Source organism: Clinocottus analis, unplaced genomic scaffold, assembly GCF_023055335.1.
Source record: "Clinocottus analis isolate CAN_PGR_092001 unplaced genomic scaffold, fCliAna1.0.p SCAF_20, whole genome shotgun sequence".
Lineage (NCBI taxonomy): Eukaryota > Metazoa > Chordata > Actinopteri > Perciformes > Cottidae > Clinocottus > Clinocottus analis.
The window spans coordinates 4,002,670-4,029,340 of record NW_027175932.1 but is presented as its reverse complement, the minus strand read 5'-3'; the positions used below and the strand labels follow the sequence as shown (position 1 = coordinate 4,029,340).

The 26,671-nt window shown below is 46.2% G+C and overlaps 1 protein-coding gene across 10 annotated transcripts in view; it reads right to left on the bottom strand.

The window, feature by feature from the left end:
• The window catches only part of ppfia2 (PTPRF interacting protein alpha 2), a 131,704-nt gene extending 105,579 nt beyond the window's left edge, over positions 1-26,125 (bottom strand). For all 10 annotated transcript variants that reach the window (XM_068587104.1, XM_068587105.1, XM_068587102.1 and 7 more), the window contains exons 1-2: positions 25,822-26,125; positions 16,052-16,307 (exon numbers count right to left, since the gene is read on the bottom strand). In XM_068587104.1, coding sequence (XP_068443205.1) covers positions 16,052-16,300 — 249 coding nt within the window. In that variant the 5' untranslated portion in view covers positions 16,301-16,307; positions 25,822-26,125. The remainder of the gene's footprint in view (positions 1-16,051; positions 16,308-25,821) is intronic.
• Positions 26,126-26,671: the final 546 nt, after the last annotated feature.

Below are 26,671 nucleotides of genomic sequence, written 5' to 3'. Positions count from 1 at the left end.
ATCCTCACAAATATCTTTAAATCCCTCTACTACTTCGTGGAGAACTGTAACAGTCTGAATAGCAAGAAAATGACACCCTGACGCGGGCTCCTATCCCTCTGTTGCACTTACGTGTTGAAAAGGTCAACATCTCTTCATGCCTCGTGCATCCAGCCTTCAAGAAGAAGTCCAACCTCGAGCAGTAAAGACACCGACCAAGAACACGCGTTCATTCACTTCACAACGACCTTGGGTGAACAGTATGTGTTGGAGTACAGTATGTGTCTTTGAATGGGCGTCCAGTGTGAATGGGAGATGTGTGTGTGTGTGTGTGGGGGGGGGGGTTACCGGGTGAGTTACAGCCTGGATTAGCACATGTCTGAGCACCGTGTGATAAAAGCGTGACCCCCGGTGTCATTCGCCGCACATCACTCTCTCATTGCGCTTCACGACCATCATCATCATCATTTCTCTCTCGCTCTGTACCGCCTCCCTCTTCGTCCACCCTCCCTCCACCCCGCCCCTCCCACCCCCGCCCACCCTGTATATCGATTTCTCCGCACATCTGCTTTATCGCCTCGCTTCTCGTGAAAAGTGAGTCCCGCTCAACAGACGAGAGGAAATCATCAATTAGCACCGTCACGTATGCGGCGGCCAAATATAGACGGGGCGACGCAGCCGCGGAGATGTACGTGTCATAACAACTGTGCATCATGCTCAATGACAAAAAATGAGAACACAATTAGTCATCTCTGGGGCTAATTGTGTTCCTAGACAACGGCGCCGTGGCTGCATTGTGGCTGAGACTGTTATTTGAACTGCAAAGATGAAAAGAGGAGATTTTCTCGCAGAGCAGATAATAAAAAAAAAAAACAACAAAAAAAAAACGCTGATGCAGTCGCCCGGCCGTGGTGGATTCTTTTTTTTATACCATAACCCAAGAGAGACTGTGTGTATTTTACTCTGAGCTTCACCGCATGATTATTTAATCAAAGTAGAGATGCATTTTAATACTGCAGCAGTTTAATATTGCAATCTTAACCTCTATTCACGGCAAGTATTCCGGTTTTCAGACGGGACAAAACTACTAAAATCCACATTAAAGGGATAGTTTGGATCTTTTAAAGTGTAGATGTATGAGGTGATTGTTCCTAGTCAGTGTTTAGTTGCCACACAAAAGCAAAGCACCGCTGAGGAAGGACCCTGGAGCAGCAGCAAAACATATTTTCCCGACTTTAAAAAAGACAGCACACCTAAAAGAAACACCTGTTTCACAGTAAGATGTATCTACAATATATTCACCACGTTGCTTTGCGTCGGAGAGACATTTCCCGACGGGAACTGAAGCTGTTGTCGCCATCTCTCTCCATCGAAGTCGCACAATAACACAACCCAACTAACCTAAAATTGAGGAGGCAGTATTTTAAATGATCGCTTTTTCCAATGGAGTTTGGTGGCTTTGGCAAAAGCACAGGAAACTGTTTCCGTTCCCCCATCGGACACATAAAATGTACAGTTTGACAGCACGGTAAAGCAGTGAATATATTCAAAATATAGCATGCACTGAAACACTTATTGCTTTTTGTAGGCAGGCGGGTCTTTGAGCTGTCTAAAATACGTTTTCCTGCCGCCCTCCCCCGTCTCAAAATGAAATACATTATCCAGTGATACACTATATATAGCTATGAAGTGCATCGTTACCTCACGAAATCGCAGCTTTATGTGCATACACTACACATCCACCCACCATTTATTCCTCCTGCCAACCACACAAGCTCGCAACACATTTGCAAACGCTGGATCAAAACCCTCCGGCTCCTTTTATAACCTTTGAATATAGATTGCGATACCGTTGGCGCGCCGATCTCATTTCATCATTTTGTTTCCTCATTTCATCAGTTTTCTCTCTTGTGAAATAAACATCCTCTCCTCTCGAGGGCCTCCCGCGATGAAAATGGCGGCAAATCAGAGCCGCCGTTACTGTGTTCGCACGCAGGTCGGAGGTCATTCGACATTTTATGTCCGTGAAGAGCAGAAGTAAATCGAGTCAGCCGCCCCCCGTGACATCGATCATGCCAGAGAGAACCGCTTGTCTGATGCACCGCTCCATCTTTTTTCAATATAATGTCAACAAACAGAGAATAATATGCATCACATTACGGGAAAACACAAAGAAATATGACTCATTTCCTTATATTCATCCCATGACTGGTTGAAGATAAACACTGAGCAGCGCTGATTACAGTCTAAACACGAGTTTCCATGAAACATGCCTATACTACACCTCATAATTTGGACAAAAAGGACTGACAAGGAACATACGTTACTAATCCAAACTCCAGGGGATCCGAGATCAGCCGTGCATTTGTCTGCATATTACATGACTAATGCCGTCAGAGGCGGAGGGAGATTGCTTCAGATTGGCCAATCAAGATGCTAATTAGCGGCATCGGGCCATTTCAGAGAGCTGCTGCTAATCTATATTCGGTGCGCGTCGTGAGACGAGGGAATAATGATATGCACGGAGTCATAAAACTCTCAAAACGGAAGGAAAAGAAAAAAGGTTCGATAAGAGCTGGTTTACTTTCCCCTGAAGCCATCAGTCATTTTAAAGGCGTCCATAAAAGCATGAGACCTGTGATCCTCACATGCTGCAGCTGTGCAGCCCCCCCCCCCCCCTCTAGTCACAGTAGTACCCGATGACTTCAGTCAAACGCTTCTTTGTTGCAAACAATGGAAACATTTATTGCCACACAACGGTGCAGTTAATTCAGTTTAGCGTCGTGCTGCGCGAACAGCGTCGGGTCCTGCAGCATTGCAGCACTATCGCGCTGCACTGCCTCCTGTAATGTGGGTGAATCTGCAGAGAGACGAGTAATGATCAGGCAGTTTAGAGAGGACGGCAATTTTCCAGAATTTTCTACAAAAAAAAACAACAAAAAAAAGAGGCCCGGATGTGAAACTCACCCACCCGAGAACTAACAGGCTTAAAATTGGCTTTGATTGGCCGCACATCTGCTCTTTTCCCTCTCTATCCGCGAAGCGACGGAGAACACGGTGCAGTAATTGTTGGAATTTACTTGCCGGTACATGGAAGTACAAGCAATTTAGTCCGTGGAGTGTGTCTGTGTGTGTTGGCCACCATTAACTTTCAGTGAAACCGGATCCACAATGTGAATTTAAGTATTCCCTCAATCTGTACGTTTGGTGATTATTCTGTTTATTTTCATCTGGGATGTTTCGAGTTTCCACAGTGCTTAAAAAAAGGATAAAAAGGATAAAAAAGAAAAGACAAATGGTTTAGGTTTATGTGAGCTCGAGAGACCCATATCTTTAATAACTGGTCTTGATTGAAAGCCAATAACTTACCCTTTCAAATCAAACCAAATATATGGTGATAAAACGCTAATAGAAAGGTCTTTAAGTCAAGCCTGAACGAGGACATGCACCAGCGTTTAAGGTCAAATTTAATGTGGTGTGTTAGCTGCTATATTATACAATAATGTCGATTAATTCATCTTTTTGCCACTTTGAGCTGCATCTACGAACACTTTATCAGAATGGGCCCATGAACTAATTAGAAAGAAAGAAACGGTAATGTTTTCCCCAGACTTTCATCATCTTTTGTGTTGTGGAATACTGGGTGGTTTGTAAAATGTAAATCAATCAAACCTGGTGGGTTACAATGGACGGGCTTTCCTGCCTCCACTAAGTAGCATCTCCTTTAAAAGCCATTATCCCGCCTCCTGTGCTTCAATTTGTGTCACGCTCCTTCCTGCTCACACTGTCACGAGACGCTCTGAGCACACGGACGCTTTTAATCAGACGCGGTTGAAGGAAAACATGATTCACACAACATATTAAGCATTCTTCACGCCTGTTTCATTACTCTGTTTTAGAGCTTTAATAAGCGCCGGCCTTTTCCTTTTTTTCCTTCTCCAGCGAAACAACGTCTGCACCTTCCCAGCAGCTACCCCGGGTTAGAACCGTCTTTTTTACTATTTAGCCTAATTTGTTTATTCGTCAGCCAGGATCCTCATTAATTAAAAAGTGAAACTGCAAACAAGCTTGTTTTAACGCTAATTGACGCTAAGCGGGTGCTCAAAGACACACAACAATAACATATTTCTTACGGAGAACCACAAAGCGGAGACAGTCGGGGGAAAGACGACAGGGAATCTCGAGGCGATGCTGCGTTAATGCCTGGCTCGAGGGTACTTTGACAGCTGTAGGCATGCGTGTCGGGGGTTTTTGCCGCTGGGCCGCCGCCACCACGATTCCTGATTCAGGGGCTTTGAACTGCCGACAGACCCGACGCACTTTCTAACCCATAAATAAACGCAGCGCACCGTTAACAGCCCCTCTGGGTTTCATCCGGCTGCTTACGGGCTTTTGGCCGCTCCGGAACGGCACCTCCGCTCTGGTGGCGCTGCTAACACGTGACGCGACCTCTTGGATACCTGTGATGGGAGCTGGCCAGGGGGCGAGCAGCTGGCAACAGGAGGTCGGCACTAGATGACTGTTCTCAGCCACGAAAAGAAAACAAGCAGCTGCGGGAGCGGCGGGTAGGTTGGCCTCGTCTTTAAAGGACGGCGGGTTGTGATTATCGCAGCGGGGGGCCACATGATGCTGTTCATAGAACCCGGCCAGCTATCGCTAACACTTGAAGCTAATTAGCTACTGTCACCTGAAGCTTGCAGCTCACAGCGCTGAAGGAGACAGCCCTCTATTCCCACAATGCTTTGTATAGACACACACTATTAGATGTATTCATGTCAGAAGTCATGGACCTCTTGAGACGATAATATTAATAACAATAATAAACTATTTGTATCGAACCTTTGATACAACAAATACAGCATGAAGTGCCTTCCAATGAAGAAAAAAAACAAAATATAAACGTGAAATCAGGGATAAAATGCCATCGTTAATGTTCAATAAGATGTAAAATAAAACAGAAAATATAACAAGGGTGAAAATCAAGATGAAATGAAAATATATCCTCAGATTCTTAAGACAATACAATGTTAACAATGAAAAGAAAGTGAAAAAATGATTTTTGTCGTATATTTTTGTCAATATAAAACACATTTCGTGAATGTGGGTCAATATCTGCTCGGTGTCTGGTTCATATTCCACTTCTACACGAACATATGTTTCACATTTTTACTAAATGTATTTATTTGGATTACAAGAAATCTTGCATTGCAAAGTTTGCTGACATGTAATTATGAGCTAAGTATTTCCTGCTGGGCATAATAACTCCTCTGCACACATAAACACAGAGGAGGCCGCACAGAAGCGCTTCGTGCCTCCGCTCTCAGCGTCAATGTGCGAGCTGAGCTCCGACACCCGACAATGCAGCAGGAACGCCTGTTGAATGGACTCCAGATGCTGCAGCAGCACCAGCTCTCTGTCTCCAGACATCCTTTTGTGTTTTCTGAAATGTCCTACGTCGACACGCTGCATTCTGCTGCAAATTAAATGGAGAGACGGCAACAGAAGCAGAAAGAAAGTCGTGGAAACCTCTCTGCAATAAAATGCTTGCAACACGCTGACGATGAGTGCACGAGCGGATCAGAGAGGCTGACACCAGAATGCCATTAACGGCCGGTGTGTGTCTGAGGTGATGCCACGATGACAACACGTGTGCACTTATTGTGGGATGAAAGCAACCAACGAGCCGGTTTTAAAGTGTCGATACTAATGGAAAAGAAACATTGCTGTTTCATGCACTGGTCAAATATGGGAGTTTGAGACTGCTGGAAAGAAAACGTATGAAATGCACACAGGAGTTTGTCTTAATACACTTTGTATTTGCGTCTGTATATTTATCCTGAATTCACTAAAAGTCAGAATTATATAAAGCCTCATGTTCATATTTATATACATAACATTTAGAAAAACCCTTTGACTTCATGGAATTAACCAACGAGAGGAAGTTTCATGATGATCTGTCGAACTATTCAGCTGTAGTGTCTTTTAAATGTCATTTTACAGATGCCAAACTTCTCAGTTTAATTCATATCTATATTCTGAAGGTTTTCACAGACAGTTTCATTAACATATCATTCATAGCCTGATTTAGAGAACATTTTATTCCTAAAAACATGGCGAAAATCATGAGTAAAAATGCCTGTCGACTGAATTTTGCAGAAATATCTGAAAAATTCCTTCTGCAAAAATATTTGACTCAAATATTTTCATAAAATGAAGCAATGTTTTCTCCACTGTACCAAATCAACACATACTGTATGTAATAAGACAAATTCCTCATTTGAACATTTCAGAAAACTTACAAAACCCTCTTTCAGTTATAAAAATGTGTCTTGTGGTCATATCTAGTTATAATCTTTCCACTTTTCCCCTGGAGTGTTACAGCTTAACACTTCTTTCCTCTGCACATACCGTAGTATTTCATAAAGGCGATCAGAAGTTCAACGTCCCAGACTACTACAGTGCACGGCTGGATTACATGAAATCATGTGAAAGCGATTAAACACTGCCACATACGCACACCGCGCCTTGATTATATCAAGCATCTCTGACTCATTGACCGCAAAACAATGTCAGATGTAAGCCCCCCCCCTCCCACCCCTTTTCCACACACACACACACACACACACACCCTCCAAGCAGCACTGCCTAGAAAATGACTTGCCATCACACTGTATCACCCGGCACTGGACATGTGATGAGTAGTGGCTCCATGAAGTGCAGCGCTGTGCTGCACCTGAGTCACATCAGTGGGCTCTGTGTGGGATCTCAGCGGGGTGGGGTGGGGTGGGGTGGAGTGGGTGGGGGTGAAGCTGGGAGCTTGCTGTGTCTGCCTGCCAGTTCATGAAGACGCAGTTCTGGAGAAGAAACAAGAGGAGCAACTCCTCGGAGAGAGGGGGACTCATTATATTTCACCTTCAAAAAAGGCGATGATATTTCATTCCCGTCCTCGTCACGCAACGCTTTTGGTGTGGGAAGAAGAAGGAAAAAAAAAAAAAAAAGAGATATAGGTCACTTCGCTGACGGTGCGAAAAAGCTCATTTGAGCGAATGTGTTCTTGGAGGTGTCCAGTATCGCCACGAGCGCACTGTTTAGATGTGGCATGTTCCAACGCATTGCACGTCAAAAGGACGCCGGCGGATCGACGCCCTTCCGGGGGTCTTTGATGGAGATTCTCAGCCTGGCGCCAAGATGCCGGTGACATCATGCTCTATTTCTGTCCTTCAAGTGGAGCATTCAGAAGCTAAAAGGTGGCCATTAATGAGGGGCCAGCTGCACGGTGGAAGCACACACCAGTCAGTACCAGAGACCGGTTCTGAGCAGCCGAGTGCAGCTGCCAAACAACTGCTCGGCTCCTCCCCCCACCACACCCACACACACACACACACACACGCACACACACACACACCCAACATGTCCTTGAGACATTGTCAGAAATTAATGTCGGTCTAATTCCTCATCAGTCGGCCTACATTTCAAGCAGCCGCGGCTGCACGGTTATGGCCAAAATGATCATCGTGATTATTCCATCAATATGGAGATAACGTCACGTTGTTATTTAGGAAGACAAAATATTCATATCCCCTTTCGAATCTAAATAAACGGAGCACTGCTTTCACTTCCATGTTGTGAGACATGACTGGATGGTCAAAATATGGCTCGGAATAAAGTTCTTTTCAATTTTTATGCATCATTGTAGGTATAATGCGTACAGTATATTACTTTCCTACTCTCTTCTCGTGCTGCTGCAGGGCCGCGAGGTGCAGGTGAAGCCACGGCCTCTCGATCGCTCCCTCAGGTCGCTCGCCGTTCGCTTGGGAAGCGCTTGATTTGACATGCATATGAAGAGTCAATATCCCACGCCACCGTGTTCATTTAAATTGCTGAAAAAAAAAGCTTAAATCGAGGTTTAATTAATCGTGCAGCCCTTCGCGGCACGCGGCATGTTTGAGTCATGGTTGAAAACAATCCGAAAGAAGTATTTCAGTGGCGGCTGAAAGCGGTTAAACGGAGGGATGAATATTCAAAACAAACAGATGTGGCTGATGGAGGGAGGATTACATTTCCAGGTCGGCACTGCGAGGAGAACTAAATATTGGTCATAACCTCATTTCACTCTGCTCACTTAAAGTGGCTCTCAAGGGACCGGTTCTCTAATTCATTCAGGCGAAGCAGCGAGCAGCATGAGGACGTGTGAGTGTGTATTTGTGTGTGTGTGTGTGTGTGTGTGTGTGTGTGTGTTCGCGAAGATGGGACTGTACGTGTGTGTGTGAAGTAAGATTTGAGAATTTCTTGCCTCAGGTTCTGAGTCATACCCAAGATCTACCCACAGTGATGCAAACTAGCACAAGGACAGACACACACACACACACACACACACAGACAGACACACACACACACTTTCAACCTTCCCACACAAGTACACGCTCGCACACGTGCACTTTCTGTTCACTGACGGAGACGACATCAAAGTGTTGGGAGCGTGTCTGCCCACGCGCTGTCATTTCCTCAACGCAAACAGTTCATCATCAAATGCTTTTTTTTGGGGGGGGACATTTGGAAACGAACAAAAAAAGAACAAAAGGAAACACCTGGAGCAGCTTCAGTGTGTCTCACCGCGTTGCTGCAGAAGACTTGTGATCATATTCACACAAGCTAAACATGCACAGCAGCATACATTTATGCGGAAAGGCCGCAAACAGCTACTCATTCTCCTCATTCAGCCTTTCCTCAAGTTTATATTGGACTTTTTTTTATTCCTCCCTCACTAAGAAATTAATATATAATATATTAATATATTAATATATAATATATAAAACAAAAGATGCACCAATTGCATTTTTCTTGGCTTTTCTTCCTAAGAATATAATAATTTACAGCTCACAAAGAAATTCAAGTGTATGTTCTTTATCAACATACACTTAAAATAAGATTAAGATATTGAAAAAGACAAATATCATGATATACTCTGTCCTCTTTTACAGTCAACTATTGTCTAAAATCATCTATTTATTCATACAAACATATTTATCAATCAGGAACTTTTTACAGGAGCATAAAAGTCAAAATAAAACTTTACACGCTTCCAATGGATTTGACAAACTGGAGATTTTTTTTGCTTCAATTCAATTTACTGCCATCTTGCACAAAAAAACCCAAACACATCAGCCTGTAATCTGCAGCAACTACTATGAATTCAATGTTGGTATTTCCAGCTACAAAGCCAATAGCGACAATTTTAGTAACCAAAATCCCACGTGGGCGAACGTCTCCACACTTTCTCCTGACTTCCTGTTCCACTTTATGGCTTCACAGCGGGAACCGTGGACCAACAGCGGAGTCACGTATACAAATATCCTCTGTGTCTGACAGCTCTTTTCAAAAGACGCTTCATACAATATCAATCTTGGACTAGCTGGATCCTTTACGTGAAAAGATTTCACTATAAATCCCCTGGAGATGCTCCCGCTGGTTATTTTGACAAGAGGTGTCAAGTATAGAGATCGCATCTTTTGAAAAGTGATGTGGCGTGTGAGGACGCCCGGATTAAAAATGGATGCCTTGCAATTGCCGAGTAAAAGCAATGAAATGTTTATGGATTTTTGGTTTGACGCGTTTTGTGTGCATGCATCTCTTGTTTTAAAGACGTGTCTGACAAATATTTAGGGCTCAAAGACTTCCAAAGCCGGAAAGCAGCGTTTTGGAAACTCTTCGACATGGCGTTAATATTTCAAACCGACCTGTTTAAAAGTAGAAGTTTTCCAACTTCTACTAAAACAGGGAACATGTGATGATTCATCACCATGTAGTAACATTCCCACCGGGCATCAGCTGCATGTTTTTCTGTGGCGTGATAACCGATTCAGGGCTCTGACAACAAGCACTGACTGTTAAAGTCCGAGCTGAATTCAGCGTCTCCTTTCAGTTGCTTTAACCAAACTGTTTTGACGCTAACAATCACAGTAGCTTTTAACAGGGCCGGCTGCGCGCAGAGTGAAGCTTCCACTTGTAAGCAACCAGCAAAGCACAAATTAATTCAACAAAGTTGCAAAAAAAAACGTCAAAATAGATTTTAGTTTCTCCTAATAGGAGCAGAACTCAATAACGCACCTCAGTGAGACACTCTATTTCATTTTACGGCGCATTTAGAGACAAATTTCTTCAATAAAGCGTAACAAAGTTGTGTTTTCTGGCGTGACTCATCATCTTTGTTGATAGAATTTGGGTTTTTGCGTTGGCAAAAGCACTAGTCACCAATTGCAACCAATCGGCATTCGATCGACCAACTCGGCTGAACTCAGAGGTTTCAGAGGTGTTTTATCTGGAATTTCTTGCACTAAAATTCCCGTGTGATCTTTGAATACACACGCTGAAGAACCCTTTAAGACGACTTTGTATGCACGCAGCTGCTGCCTCCTTGTTAGGCTGATCTACCGCTCCTGCAACATCCCGACTTTACAGCACGCCGGTGCCCCGCTGTGCCGTTCATTAGAGAGATGATTGCATCTGCAGGAGCTCCTTCTGCAGTGTCTCGCCCGCCTCGCCGTGTCCGACCAGAACCCCCTACCTCGTCCCCTTCTCTCCGTTTCTCTGTCGAGACACCGGTCGACCCGCGAGCCCTCCCGCTCCCCCCGGGAGTTGCTCGCCGTCCACATGAGCAGCGATGAGTCATCCATCCGGAGGAGGAGGGCTTGGAGATCCGTCTCCCTAATCAGACAGAACTAAACTTTCAAGGGTATCGATCCAGCGTCTCCGTCGGAGCCTTTCGCAGACACTTGATGCGTGCGCCGTGGGGCCAAGGGGCCCATCCTTGCTTGTCAATGTGAGGAAGATTAAAGGGAGTAAAGAATGAGAGGAAAAACAAGGCTTTGGCTGGTGGGAGTGTGTGTGTGTGTGTGTGGGGGTGGGAGGTAAATTGAGCGGAAAAATCAAGAAAAAGGCTTCAGTTTGGGAAATCGACGCTTGCGAAGCCAGGAAAATACGCTAGCGCCGTCGGCCAAAGACGGCCGTGCCAAGGACGTGAAGAAAGGAATTACCACGTTTCCCCGTGTCATTTTATGAAGCCCGCATTTGTAAATATGCGACGTATGATGTACTATCATGCGTTTTGGAGCAGATAAGCATTCGAACTTAAAAAGGAGAAAACGCCGTCACTGCTGGTAAACTAAAACCGCGCGGCCCACTCTCGCTCGTCTTCAAGCGGTTTTTCCTTCCGCCGAGCATCGACGGCGCATCCAGGCCGCAGGGGCGGCGTGAACTGGGGCACAAACAATAACAGTAATCATGGAAAATCATGTGCTACTCTGGCGGGAGGAGACCAGCTGACTGGCTGACTGCTGGAGCCCAGAGGGCCTCCTGCACAAGCAACAGAGAGACGACGAGGAAGGGGAGGGAGGAAGGAAGGAAGGAAGGAAGAAAAAACATCAGAAGGAAGCGGAGAGGAGAAGGATTCACCTCTCATCCCCTCTCCTCGACAAGCTTAGTCATCTTCGCTTCCACGCTCTGCCCTTGTCAGGGAGCCTCACCATCTCTCGCCTCCCTCCTCCTCCTCCTCCTCTTCCTCTTCCTCCCAACGCCGCCGCGCGCCAGCCTTTCCTCATTCACAGTCCACCCCCGTGGAGCTCCGCGGAGTGGTACGGTCCATGACTACAAAACACTGGTTTGGGGATATTGGCCGAGGCTGGAAGACGGATGGGAGGACACGGCCGTGCCCCCTGCGGCCAGACTCTTCGACGAACGGCCGTGTCATGTATGATTAATAAACAGCAGGAAGAGGGAAGGGGGGGGGGGAGGAGGGGTGGATCATTGACTTCAAGCGGGGTGCTAATGAGCAGACAACCACAGATGTACATAGTGCTTACCCCTCAGATAAATCGCCCTAATTACTAATCTCTAAATGAAACATTGTAAATGAAACCGTAATTGCGGCGCGTGAGATGAAAAGCGTGGCGTTTCCAGGCCTCCATCGCTCTTTTGCGTCAAAGCCGCCCGCTGTAATTTCTACCGAAGCCAGCGTGACGGTCACGAATGAGGCGAAGCCGCAGATCAATCGGCGGCTGCCGTACAATAATCTAGTGCGGCCTTCGCTTTCATTACGACGTGGAGTGATCAATCGGCCGGTGTCTCGTTACCGTCTGGCCGAGGCGGAGGGGGAGCGCTCGCGTCGACTCAAACCTCCACAGTTATTCGTAGTAGTTTTCTTTATTTTAGTGGGCGTCTTGACCAAATCAATGATCAATTTTGTGACAATTTAAATTGTTTTGTCCGATAAATGTAATCTTTTATGAAAGGGAGATTCCACAGAAAGCACAGGTGTGAATGGCAGAGCGGTAGCAGACACTTCCTTGGGTTTTTGGACATTTCCTTCTGTTTTTGGACATTTCTTTGTGTTTTTGGAAAACAAAAAATGGTGCCATCCCCCCCAACATTACGTTTACAACCTCACTGAGCTTATCCAGTTGTCATTTCATATGATTTCCTTCCATCTTGGACATCATCCAGAATCCCAGACGCCAGGAAAAAGGGACACTTTGGCTCCGCACGCTGAAGACAGACGATACAAATGAAATAACGTCCATCTCTGGAGCATCGCCTCCTTTGGCAGACATCTGGAGGACTCCAGCGCGTCGCCAGTGACCAGGATGGAGAATATCATCATTATCAACAGCGGCAGCAGCAGCTTTCATGGACGACAGTGAACAATCAGCGTAGGGAGAACGGCTCGCACACTCCCAGGCCTTTGCCAGTACAGTAAAACACAGCTGAGTGCTAGAAAACGCTGCCTGTCTGGCAGCTCGCCTGCCTGGGTCACGATACAGGAGGGGGATGGGAGGAGGGTCACATGTGCGGCAGGCTCTGGGTTGTCTCCTCGCTCGCCATGTCTTTCACCCGTTCTCTGAAATCAGTTTATCGAGCACTATAGCGGGGAGTTTGTCTCTCCGTGAGCGGAGTGACTCCAGCTACACAGCGGCAGAGGAAACAAGCCGGAATAATGCAAGACACGGGGAAAGAAACGCACACACGCACATACACACACACACACACACAAAAACCACCAGGCTTTCAGATGACAGCGGTGCCCCTCGTTTCCCAGAGAGGCTTATAGTTAGAGGCAAGAACAAATTGCTCACCCTGTGCAACGAAACGCGTGTTGCATCAGCTGCAGAGATGGAGCCGAGGATAAATCCATCGCTTTATTTGCTGAATAGAGTTCCCCACTCGTTATGGGGAAGCGGAAATACTCATGTACTTCACACTAAATGGCATCAAACTGAGAGAGCAGTAAAAGAGAATACCGTCTTATTTATTCCACTTTTTTTCGTGGATTTTTTCCGTTCGGCAAAAGACAATCAATGGATGATGCGCACACTGTGGAAACCAATGTCCTCTTTTGGTAAAGTCTATTGGACTGCAATGTAGCTATTAATCGTTTTATCTATAGGAAATAGTAAAGAATAGTCATCACAGTTAGTCCTAGAGGCGCAGAAACACAGAAATGCTCTAACATCTAGCAGTTTTGATTGAAAAAATAGACTTAAATGATCAACCAATATAGCTGCAGAACCACACTGTGTGTCATGTGGTGCCTCGGTAATAGGAGGAGGACATTTCGTAGAAAAACTGCACGTGTTTTGAAATGACTCAACATACGAATCAGTAACGGAGACACGGGTCACAACGCAGGAGCGGTCTAAGAAGTTCCTTGTGATCTTCATCACATGACTCTGCAATCTCTTGCTACTGTTCCAAAAGCTAAAACTCTTCAGAGCCACTTTAGCAAAAACATTCCTTAAAACGCAGGCGCATCTCAGCATCAATATATTATTCAGCAGCGATGGGCGTATGGCACGCTGACGGCTAACCGGTCGCCTCTGTAACAAAATGGCCCGATGAAATGTGGGAAGAGGAGACGAGGGACCGCGGGTGAGGAGAGGAGAGGAGGCGTCTAGGGGAAAGGACTGTGGGGCAACGTTGGATTGTGATGCATGTTAAAAAAAATAAAAAAAAGAAAGAGGGGAAGCGCCGTTGCCTGGAAGCGTCGAGCGGGGACGGCGAGTGTCACTCCGATCAGTCGGAAGTGTCATGACGAGAAGCCGAGCCGCGACCTTTGATGGAGAGGAGAGGGAGGAGGGGCGGGGGGGGGGAGAACAGAGAGGAGAGGGAGACACAAGGCGAAGCGGCGACATAACAGAAAAGGCAGTGACAGCAGAAACAGAGAGGGAGGGAGAAAGAAAGACACAGAGAGAGAGAGAGAGAGAGAGAGAGAGAGAGAGAGAGAGAGAGAGAGAGAAAGAGAGAGAGAGAGAGAAAGAGAGAGAGAGAGAGAGAGAGAGAGGAACAAGAGGGAGGGAAGTTTGTGGTGGGCCAACGCCTAATCCTGCCAGTGCTGCAGGCTTCAGGAACAGAGGAGTGATATCAGTAAAGACACATTCACAGCCTGCCTATTGCCCAAATGAGGCCACTTCTGTCTTCTGAAGCTCCCCCATTCACCACCTCCTCTGCAAACACACACACACACACACACACACACACACACACACCGAGAGGAGAGAGACCTGGGAGCTATCTATTGCCCTCCTTAAGAATCCCACTACATGATTCTCTGAGCATTGCTCCACACTGCTGCTGCAAAGTGCTGCAAAATTACAGCTGTATTAAAGAGCTTTTAGAGGCGTCAGGTGCAGTAAAGTCATCGCAGCCGAAGAAATCCACAACACACCAGCACAAAAAGGTGACGGCTGCCTCTGTGAAATGAGCTCATTCTTATTGTCCAACAAATGCAGAAGAGCTGCGAGCGCAACCTCTTATCTGCTGCATGCTAAGCAGAAGCACAACAGGGCCACTTCTCCCCCCTCCCCCTTAGCTAAACCCCTCGGTGTAATCACCGAGGTCTAACCAACCTCTTCATAAACCATTAGAGCGATGTTGATATCGCGCGGGCCAATAAGACGGCGTCGGATTAATTAATGGAACGGTTTGTGCCTGGGCGTCGCCGGGAGGATCCCGATCGCCGCCCCCCGGAGTGACATCCAATTTAAGCCGGGTGTCAGGAAAGGCCCCAGAACACTGTGTCAGCTCTGTCATTACGCGATGACAACCAATACATCACCGCGGAGCGCTCACTGCCAAATGCGTCTGATAATGGAAATGTTATTTCGCTCTGGCAGCCCCGGATGCTCTCGACAGGAGAGACTCAAATGTGCTACTCCAAGAAGAACGGGGACGCGCATTCAAATACGAGAGGTGTGATTGGTGATGCGGACAACTGTCCCCTCGCTACGACACCCCCTGTTTTATTCAGTGTGTGAAATCTATGAATAGCATTTTATAAGTTTTCCCGTTTCATGTCTCGTAGCCTCGACTGTATATTACGTCCACTGTGTAACTTCTGAGCGGGATCGAAAGCCCCGAGGCTAAAGCATGAGCTGCAAAACCCCGAGCTCAGACCTCCAGGCTGAGACGAATCCGAGTGGAAAAACCTAGCAAAAAGGCACATTTACAGCATCTCGACACCCGACGATCTGCTTCACGCGTCGGAACGGAGAAGTGCGAGTGGGTTCATTCAAGGCAGTCATTCTTAAAATCACGGAAGATAAGGTAAAAAAAATTTTTTAAAAAGAGTCTGATATTGAAATTCTGTCTGGATTCATTCAAAATATGGAGGTGTCTTTTAACACCACAAACCTCTTTTAAAGCTGTAATGTGAGATGAGGCCGAAGCAAAGCGCCTCGCCTGTGTCTCTGAAACCATGCGGATTATGTATGCTGCCGAACAAAGTCCTCCTCTCCCCACCAGCACCAGCAAAGCTCCAGAGCCCTCTGGAAACAGACTGGGGGGAGCGTGTGACTAGAATTACTGACACACTTTTCGAAAGTGCTAATCTCCACTTCGTGGAAGACTTTTTTAACTGGCGACTTTTTTGCCGACAAAAGGCAAACCTGCAGTGTCTTAAGGCCATCGTGGCTGACCGCACATATACCAAATGATACATGCTTTATCCAGTGCTTTGATTACCCATCATTATGCAATGGGAGTCTAATTAGCCGGACGTAAATGGACGCAAACTGTGGCTTACCTGCGGCAGGGCGGAGGTGAGCTGGCGCTGCAGAGCGTCGCGGTCGTAGATGACGTCCTGGAGGTGCTGCTGGGCCAGGCCCAGGCTCTCCTGGGTCTCCCTCAGCGTGTCCAGCAGCCGGTCCCTCTCGTCCAGCATGTTGACCATTAGCTGCTCAAAGTGGGTGTCCGGGTCCGAGGCGCTGCTCTGAGAGCCGCGCTGGCTCAGCGCCGTGTCCTCGCTGATGGTGGGCATCACCTCGCACATCATCTTGGAGCTGCGAGGGAAGCGAAAACAGAGGTTGGATGGAAATTTTTCAATTCAACAGTTGTTGATTTGCAGACAAATCAATCGCTAGACCATTGACCTTGATGGAGAGGGTAGCCATTTATATATTGATGTGTATCTCATCATATAAAATGCCTATGCTAAGTATACAGTATATCAACTGGCAAGATGCTTGTATCTTCAAGCTAACTTCCCGCCCCACTCTCTTCATATTCAGTTGACCCCCTACACACCAACTCAATCCCTCAATAACAAAGTAAAATCGGATTTGCATTTAACAGCAGGAGACAGCGTCACGTAATGGATGGCAATATCAATAAATATCAATTTGCGTGGGTCATATCTGAAGCAGTTTAATCAAATGAAGGCGGACACTCTTTAGCTTTGCTATCAAAAGGTGTCAGAAACAATATAACAGCAACCCTTTCAGAATAAATGTCACCATGCACTGCTAACAATTGGCGGAACCGCGGGGGAATTAGATTTCAACATATTCCCCTTCTGGGGTACAGCAGGCTGCACATATCCCCCATCATGCATTGTGTGGATTGACCGGCAGCTCAACCGTGCATCGCAAGGTCAAGTTAACAAACCTCTCTGGGACTGGTGGGTTTGGAGCCACAGATGTTAAACTTCCAAAGTATATATAATCTAAATCAAACTACAACTGAAGGGTTCACACCAAAGCAACCTCAACATCTTGATTCGATTCAGGTTTGAAGTCGGAATTAATGCTGAAGCTGGTGATCTTAAAATGCATATCCAAAGAAATGTGCGTCCACATCCGTGTCCACCGTCCACTGCTTCTGTCTGCATGGCTGTGAGGACGTGACCGGGCCTGACACAGTCGGAGCTCGGCTCAGCGTCACCCCGCCGCTTCAAAGCTGCAGAGACGCCTCGGAAGGCCGGGCGTTCTGCCCTAGATTTCACGCTTGTGCTGTTTAATGATCCGGCCAAGATCGAGTTGCATAATACACCATATCTATGCAATTGTGGATATGTGAGACCATATTCCAGTTTCGCCGAGGGACTGCAGAAATCCTTCGGAGTCATCCTCACCGGCAGGATGGTTCATGAGCTAAAACACTATCGTCATGTGAGGAAGCAAGCTAAGCTGCAAACAACCATGGGTTATGTAAACATGAAGCATGACAGATACACTTAGGATACCCACTAAAAGAAGTTCTTTGTGGTAAATATAATTATTTGCATTCTTCCTGTGATTTAATATATCTAATCCCTGTGCTTTGAGTGATACCCAGACATGTTTAGCCTAGCTTACAGCAGAGGATCAACGCAGTAGGAAACAGCTAAGGTAAGCCTCCATCAAAAAAAAAAAGAAAAAATGCATACAAGGAAATTAACCAAGACACATACGAATCATCAGGGATTTTTTTCAGATTAGCAAAAGAGCCTCTGCTAGTATGGGAAGAGCCTCTGCGAGGAAGCTAGCATCCTAGAAGAGGCTCTTCTCCCTTCCTGCTTTTACAGTCACTGAACGCAGCTGTTTGGCATATTACTGACGAGCTAACAGTTCGCAAAACCACAGGGTCTCTCTTTCTAATTCCACGTGTAAAATATAACATATAATGTGTGAATGTGACAGTTTTAAAGTTCATAAATAGGCACAAAGCTGGGCTAACTATTTCCCTTTGCTTCCAGCACAAGCTAAACTATATAGCTAACTGCCTCTTGACCCAACCACTCCAATGTATGCAGAGATAACATATACGCATTCATGTAATTTATGTTATGAAATAGTTTACCACAATGTCACGAAAAAAAAGGATTAAGTCATATCTGTCAGGCCCGACAAGAGGAAAGATACATACAAGGAAATCAACCAAGACACATATGAATCATCAGGGTTTTGTTCAAAGTTGTAAAATTGTGTCAAGCTAGCATCCTAGAAGAGGCTCTTCTCCCTTTCTGCTTTTACAGTCACTGAACGCAGCTGTTTGGCATATTACTGACGAGTTAACTGTTCATAAAACCACAGTGTCTATCTTTCTTCTTCCATGTGCAAAATATAAATTATAATGTGTGAATGTGACACATTTAAAGTTCATAAAAAGGCACAAAGCTGGGCTAACTATTTCCCCTTGCTTCCAGCACAAGCTAAACTAGGCTAACTGCTTCTTGACCAAAACACTCAACGTCACAAATGAAAAAGCATTGAGTCATTTTTGTTCAGGCCCAACAATGACTCACGATTCCTGAACTAACGTCAATTGCAATTTTGACCGAGTCTTCCACAAAAATTATATTACAAAGATGTTAAGCGCTCCGCCTACAAACATTATCCCAAATCCTAACGATACCCTCCAGGTTAATCACTTCCATTTAATCTTAACAGTAGATACCTCAGTGTGTTGAACCAGGCCAGGTTTACTCAGTGAGCTTTCAATACCCCACTGCACAGACCCGGTCCCCTCTGGGTGGGTTATAATGGCAGGTCTGTGTCCCAACATGTTCTGGCAGTAAGACGGGGTCTCACAAATCTTCCCCAGGCGCCCGGCCAGACTCTCACCAGTTCACCATTCAGCCGCCATCCGCTACCGTTTAGACCTGAGAGACCGAGCCTGTGTGCTGCTTGGCTGGACACTCGGCACATGCCAGCCTTTCACTTGGAGGGCGGGCCAGCCGGCGGACAGACCGGGACACCGGTGGTGCATTTTAAGTAGAAGGTAGTGATTTATTCCGGACTCTGGCTCAATGCGTACAAGTTGAGCGCAGACGGGAAGGTGCTGGTTGCATATAAAAATCCATATGAATATAGTATCTGAGGATATCAAAACAGACTTTTGGCAAAAAGGTATTGATGCTGATTGTACATGTTTGTGTTGCTTGTGAAAATCAGCTAACAGAAATATCCACCCTCAGGTCATCTTCTGCTCTGAACAGGTTTCAACTTTCCATGTATGTCCCCTGAAGTTAGCGCTTTTCTACAATTTACATGAAAAAACTTTATTGACACTGTTTGAGCAGAAATTAATTTCTCAGCCCGTTCTGCAACATGCAAAATGGCAACTACAAAATGCAAAATGGCAGCTCGGATTTTCCTCATTCTTAGGGGTTAACTCTAAAAATCGACCCTTTACTTGTGATCTTTAACATCACTCAGAACTTCTCCAACATTTTGCTGTGGTCTCCACAAAGAACCAACAACTAGGCCTTGAAATGCCAGGCATATTTGTGTTGCTTATTGGTGTTTTATTCCTCCATAAGCTGTGCAGATGGCAAATGATGTTTTTCTGCTTCATGGCACATAAAGAAACCCTTTTGTCCTGTTCCTGCAACTTACGCTTTGAGCTTGGCCGTGACTGCCCCTCAAATCATTTTTTACTGTCTATGAAAAATCAATAGACACGGAGGGAAAGTGCAGCGACTGATCTGCTTTCGTCTGCGCCCTTAGACAAATTAAGCAGCCATCCTGAAAACCCAAAGCAAACCCCATTGGTCAAGTCAACATTTATCCGCCTAATTGTGTCATTTAAATAGTCATCGGGCCTGTCTTCGTACGTCAAAATGGAGTTCCCCAAAAACTGAAAAAAGGGACGGAGAAATGTGTCTTGTCTGCAGAGCAAAATGCAGTGATAAAACACCCGCTTTTTCCCCCTTAAACATCCTCCTTTTGTGGGGTAATTCTGCTCCTCTGCTCCTATACCGTCTGCAGCGTCTGCATGTTTGAGCAGCAAGTCATTAGCTTCTCTCCAGAGTGAAGCGGGCAGGCAGTAGTGATGACAGGTAAGAGCTAGTGTGATCCTCTTGGATAGATAAACACTAATCAGCCATAGTGAGCAGTGTGAAGTATAGTGGTCTGAGAGCTCCATTTTCTAGCTGTTGTCTCGATTGCTCTCGCGAGCAGAGGCAACAACACTTCCTCACAGCGAAACAGCCAATTTGACCCTCATTATGACTACAGAGCACAGATATTCATAGAGGCTGCAACAGGACGACTACTGATGGAGCGTCTTAGGCGCACATTCCCTTCGCGATGCAACATCATGGCACATTATAATAAAGCACACCAGGAAATCCGCCGCGACTAGCGTGTCAGACTTCAGCTTAGCATAAATGCATGTCTGACATTGAACATGTAGGATTTTATCTGTCAGGATGACTCTCGCGGAGAGACATTTGTACTTGTAGCTATTGACGAGGAAATGTTGTACAAACAAGATGAAGCTTAAGTGAGTGAATTTAGTGCGGCTGGTTAAAGATGTTAAATGCGAGTCGAGAATTATGCGGGAATCACGGGAGGGTGGAACAGCGGCGCGCTCAATTGAACACATCGCGGGCCACAGATGCAATAAGAAACGCACAGAGACAGACTGGCAGGGATCATTGGGCTTTTCTCTCCATGCCATATGCCAATCAATGAATTATTCAGGAGGGTAAGAGAGAGGTTCTCTTCCCAATCAGTGCAACAAATCCAGAGCCCCTTTTTTTCTCCACCGAGCGGCCTCTTCCGAGCTCAGACACCTGGCACCAGGCTGAAGTCTAGCCGGCTGCAGGAAGTTGCTGAACCTAAGGACCTGGAGAAAGGCGGAAGCAAAGGCTTGACATCTATAATTGATGAGAAGATTACAGCGAAACCTTAAACAATAAAAAGGTTTGCTTGGGGTATTTTCCAGAACCTTGTGAGACCCACTCCAAAAGCCACAGTGATTAAGTGCTGCAGCGTAGTATCACAAAGTACATCTGTATTTGACAACCGTGTCACTATTGACATCCAATGCCAGGGTTTAGTGCAAACGCAGGACGTAGTGTGACCTACATGTAGCAAGGAGGAAAAGGAATTGTGTGGAGATTATTGTGGTGGATGGATGTGTAGCGTATTCAAGGGGCAACTTTTGAAAAGCCAATGGAGGCGACTCCTCCGGTTTTCCGATTTTGAAAGAGTCTATGAGAAAACTACCGGATGTCTCCCGTGATTCATCAGTAAACACTGTAAACATGACTTTATGGTCTCAATCTCGCGTTTTATGGTTCAATTTACAGTAATATAGACAGTATACCACGGCGTTGTCTTGGTTTCTTCTTGGTTTCTTCCCCTTCACAGTGCATTTTCAGTTAGTTAAAGTTCATTGTAGCATCTTGGTCAGCTGAAAAGGTCTTCAGTTATACTGAGTTTCACCCTCTCGGTCAAAAACCAAGATGACGACAGCCAAAATGCCAAACTTCAAAGCGGTAGTCAACTAACCGATGGGTGACTTCACGGTGACGACGTCCGTTTCTTATTTATAGCCTACGAGCATTTCTGACTTTCAAGCAGGAGACCAGAGTTCATGTCTAGTCACAGATCTGCAATTCATGTTTGTCTTTTTCCGATGATTATCTTCGCTTTAAAATAGAAAAATAGACAAACTGGACAACATGAACAACAAACCCCTTGGCTTGAGAGTTCTCCAGAGTTAAACACAAGCAAGTGAGCTGCTATATGGGACAGATGTACATTTTGTCACTTACGTAAAACCACTCCATTTTGGGACAGAACAAATCAGCAAACTGCGGCTAATTTCCTGAATGTCTTCAGTTAATCTCATTAACGGGGAACAATTGTGCGAGTAGATAAGGAGCAGCGCACCAAACAGCAGTATGTTTCCTGAGCAATATACAGCCTTGTGTGGCCAATTCAGCACTATCCACCACCTGGGCAACATCAAAAAGACATGCGGAGGAGCGAGCAAGCGCAGAACAAGCAGAGGACCGAACGCGACACTCTGCGGCTTTGGAGATAAGCTGCGCAACCGTAAGCTTGTTGAGAACGAGTTTTTAGAGACGCTAAAATTAAAACAGTGTGTTCAAAAAGCATGGGATGCATAACTGTGTAACTCATTATGAGAGATGATCATTTAGGAATTAGTTAAAAAGAAAAAAAACTAATTAGGCCCCAAAAAAAACTATCTTTCATGAAAGACTAGGTCAACTTTTCAATCGGTTTAGTTCCGCGCAACATTAATAAGAATGTTTGACCAAATTGTTTTGATGATAATGCACTTCACTTACATCAGTACCAGAAGCACTGCGCTGATTACACGCGTCGGTTTGCGGGCGTCCGGGGAGCTGACTACTGGAAAATTCAGCTTTTAAATAACGCCTGCGTTTGATTTCTTGGCACGCAACGGAGCGCAAAGTGCATCTCCAGACTGCATTGATGAGCCGGGGTAACGGCGAAGCTGTTGCGTGCCGCTCTTCCCATACTTTGGCATCTCGTATCGGGCCGACAGGTGGGAAAAGTGTGACACGGCGGGGTTTTTTTTTGTGAATGGACCAGATTGCGTGGCACACTCATAGTGCTGAGAAATCCCATTCATATGGCCGCCTGCACCAGGGAGACTTCTGACAACCAAGAGACAGCCTGCCAAGAAAACTATGATTCAAGTCCATTCAATTTAATCACAGCCACAGGAAAGCACAATAGCAGCCAGTCTACAACCCATTAACTCATCTTCCGACACGGCAAGGCTGCACCGAGCTGATCTGTGACCTGCAGCGCTGTGACGTTCCAGGATGAGGCAACGGTCATGCATGATGAAGAGCAATATCGATGTGGTTTGGGGGGGAAAATCGCGGTCAAGTCGGGAGGAGCGATATCAACGGGCCATGTTCTTCTGACAAGAGAAATGTTGCATTCAGCCACGAGAGCCACCACGTCATGTGACTAGTTTGAGGCAGGGCAGTAGCTTCCACATTAGTATCATGCGCTTGATATGCTGTCAAGGGATCTGGTGCATTTGTTTGCGCCTTTGGGTGCATTTTAAAAACTCTACAATTCAAAGTTACACACAGTGGTTGTCCTGATGGATGTACTTGTATCTCCAAGACATTTTATTTAGCAGCTTAAGGGACGGCTTTTTCCCTCACAAGTTGGAGGAGACCAGAAGGGAGCGACATAGGGAGTGAATATTGGACGGACATTTGTCAGATCGAGCCTTAGATTTTAATGTCGATGTTGAAAATATGAACAGCATCATCACCGAGATGTTCGCTAAACAACAAAGACTAGATGGGATTTTCAAAGATTAATGTCACTGATTTTATATTTGACTATTTCTGAGCCGAGAGATCAAAATGCATAAGAAAAACAGTTATTTCCTGCAAAAATTGTATTCCTGCAATGTGCGAAAAGCTCATAGCAAACCACACCGAGTCTCCCTCCTCACTTTGAGGGAGACCTTGAGATAGATTATTGTGAATGAATAATCAGACTCGTTAAATAATATTAGGAAAACTAATTTGTCAGTTGTGTGAAATAATCTCCAGCAATCTGTGAACACTGGTGTTTGGTGCAATGACCTTCTTCAGGTGTTTCATTTAGCAAGTGACAATAAGCACAAGAGACCTGGTGAGGAAGCAGGGGGAGAGAAAGATAGAAGGCCATGAAATACTTCAAGGGCGACGGCCATTAATCAAAAAAAGAAGGAAATATAAGTAACAAAAAAATCACCTGTATTCTTCCCTCCAATACAAAAAGGGTTTGTTTCAATTTACCTTATTTCTTGTCAGTGTGCATGAACCTATGTTTCTATCTTACTATATATAATTTAACACAAGAATCTGAAACCCCACATTGTACGCCTAATGCTCCAATGTTTCTATGTATGTAGTTTCATCACTATAATCCCATCTGCCTCTCCAGAGATTTACATCCACCCGACCAACAACTGTCGCTTTGGTCAGTTGAACATCAGCTATCATGAGCCCCACTCGCAGACGGCGTCACGAGATCCCTACAGCAGAGCTTGAAAAAAGAAAAAAAATGAAGACTAGCTTCATGTTTTCTTCAGTGACGGATCGTCCTCGTGTGAACACTGACACGGCGAGCGTATATAAAACCTGAATGAGACAGAGATGGGATGAAGAGGATGGCAAGGGTGTAGAGTTACACCCAGCCTGCTGCCATTAGAGAGGAGGGAAGAGGAAGAGCAGACTGTGCATCAAGTGCACGTATGTGTGTGTGTGTGTGTGTGTGTCTGTGTGTGTGTGTGTCCATTTGTCTGAGTGCGCTTTACCTCTACCTGGAGCATCTGTGAGAGGGAGGATATGGAGGTTCTGTGTGTGTGTGTGTGTGTGTGTGTGTGTGTGTGTGTGTGTGTCTTGTGATGTGCGATTCACTGGCTGTGTGTTCAACTGAACATAAGTCTGCATGCACATGAAAGGACGGCGCGTAGCCTCTAACATCGCCCACAATCCCCTGCGGCAAGGTCATGCAAACCATCAATCGATAGAGATTGAATAAGAGCACGGATTGAGGTGAGGACACAACAGCAACACACGCAGAAAAAAACTAAACAAAAAGCAATAAAGCTGCATGTTGGAATGGATTTGAACTGCGATGCCGCCAACATTTCAACTGAATTTCACCTTTCTCATGATGAAGGGTCCGGCTATAGTCAGAGCGCTGCCCTTAAACCATCGTTTTATAGACACAAAAGCTCCTGCCACAGGTAGCCGCCCCCTCTGCGTGACACCTCGGGGCAGTGAAAGCTTTGTCTGCACCCGAGACACACATTAGGCAGCGGAGTGCATCACCGGAAAGTCAGACTCTTGATGCAAAACCGTTGAATTTAGGCACCGCGCTCGTGCCACAACTTCAGCGGGGGTTTGCAAATGCACATGTCGCCATGTTCCCTCCGCTGTCACAGTCGGCAAACGTTAATGTTCATTTGCGAGATCGTGAGCGAGGACCACGGCTCTGCCTGCAGGCGGTTAACCTTGTGGCGTCAAATTAAGCCGGCACGAGTGCACCTTTTCATTCATTCATTCACGTATTCGATCATGTGACTTCACTATTGCGTGTGCAAAAAAAAGTGTGTGTATGGGTGAGTGTGCGTGCGCGTGTGTGAGTGTGAAAGGGTTGGGAGACAGGGAGAGGATGACAGAGTGGCTCTTCATGCCCTCTCCCTGCTTGCATCAATATAATAGCCGGTAATAATTTTGTTTATAGGAGGGGCAGCTGTTCCCCCTGACAGCTCCTCTTTTTGCTGTAACACACACACACACACACACACACACACACACAGACACACAAGGCGGCCTGACTGCAGCGCTGATCGCCTCAGTAACATCTCCCCCTCACTCTCTGAAATGATAATTGGGGAGAATCCTTGGCTATTGTCTCAAGTGCATTACATCATGCCAGCCTCTCAGTCTGCACCCCCCCCCCCCCCTTTTTTTTAACTCTGTCTCTCCACTGTGACAGCCGACCGTGTTTCTTTTTTCCCCCCCTGCAAAGCCCCACAATGTCAACCACACACACACACACCAACAACAACACACACACACACACACATACGAAATATCCAGGTGAAATGCACCATGCGTGTATCCATCCACAACACATGGAGCCTCCTGCTCCTCCAACATCCTCATCATCACCATCATCATCATCATCATCATCACCGGGGCTGATGAGGATGAGAGGAGGGTACCGACCGCGATGGAAGCAACACAACAACAACAAAAAAGAAGGAAAAAAAAAAAAAAAAAAAAATCACCTTGAGCGTGCGGCGAGAGGGCAATGTAGGTCACCGCAACACCGGCGGCAACAGTGCGCGCGTCCTCACAACGTGTTCCCCGCACGAGCGGCGGAGGCTCTGCCGGCGGCGGATCAATGACAAGCCGCAGTCTCCGCAGGCTGGAGCCGCTACTGCTCCCGTGAAGCGGCGGGCGATCCCGAGGAGGCTCCGCCGAGGATCCCGACCGTCAAGGTGCGGCTCGGTCGCCGCCGCTGGCCGCGTCCAAACGCGAGAGGAGCGGGGAGGGTCGCCAAATTAGCCGCGTCGGGTAATGACATTTGATTTCCGGGGTTTTACACCACCACCACCGCCGCCACCGCCGCCGCCTCCTCCTCCTCCTCCTCCACCCCCACCGCCGCCGCCGCCGCCGCTACCAGCACCGCTGCTGCTGCCGCCGCCGCTGCCGCTGCCGACACACACACACACACACTCACACACACACACACATGCACGCACACCGGTTAAGAAATTATGGCATGGTACAAATACTGCTGTGATAAGCGGAGCTGGAAAAGACCATTGTCGGAGCAGGCGGAGGGGAGGCGTGTGGAGTCTTAAAGTTACAGCTGTGCTATTCTGCCCCCTCCTCTGACTGCGTGGACCTAATGGTGCTAATCAGACATGTTTTAATGTGTATAATAACTCGTTTTATCGCAGTAATACTAAAACAATTTGACCGCACTATTTCTCAAACTCCAAATAATATAATAAAAGCACCTCGATATTTGTTTTAAAAAGAAAAGGACAAATAGCTTAGTCTTGAGAAGAGAATGTAAAAGGACTTCCTGCTCATGGGTCAATAAGGTCATGTTTTACATCCGGTTCAGCC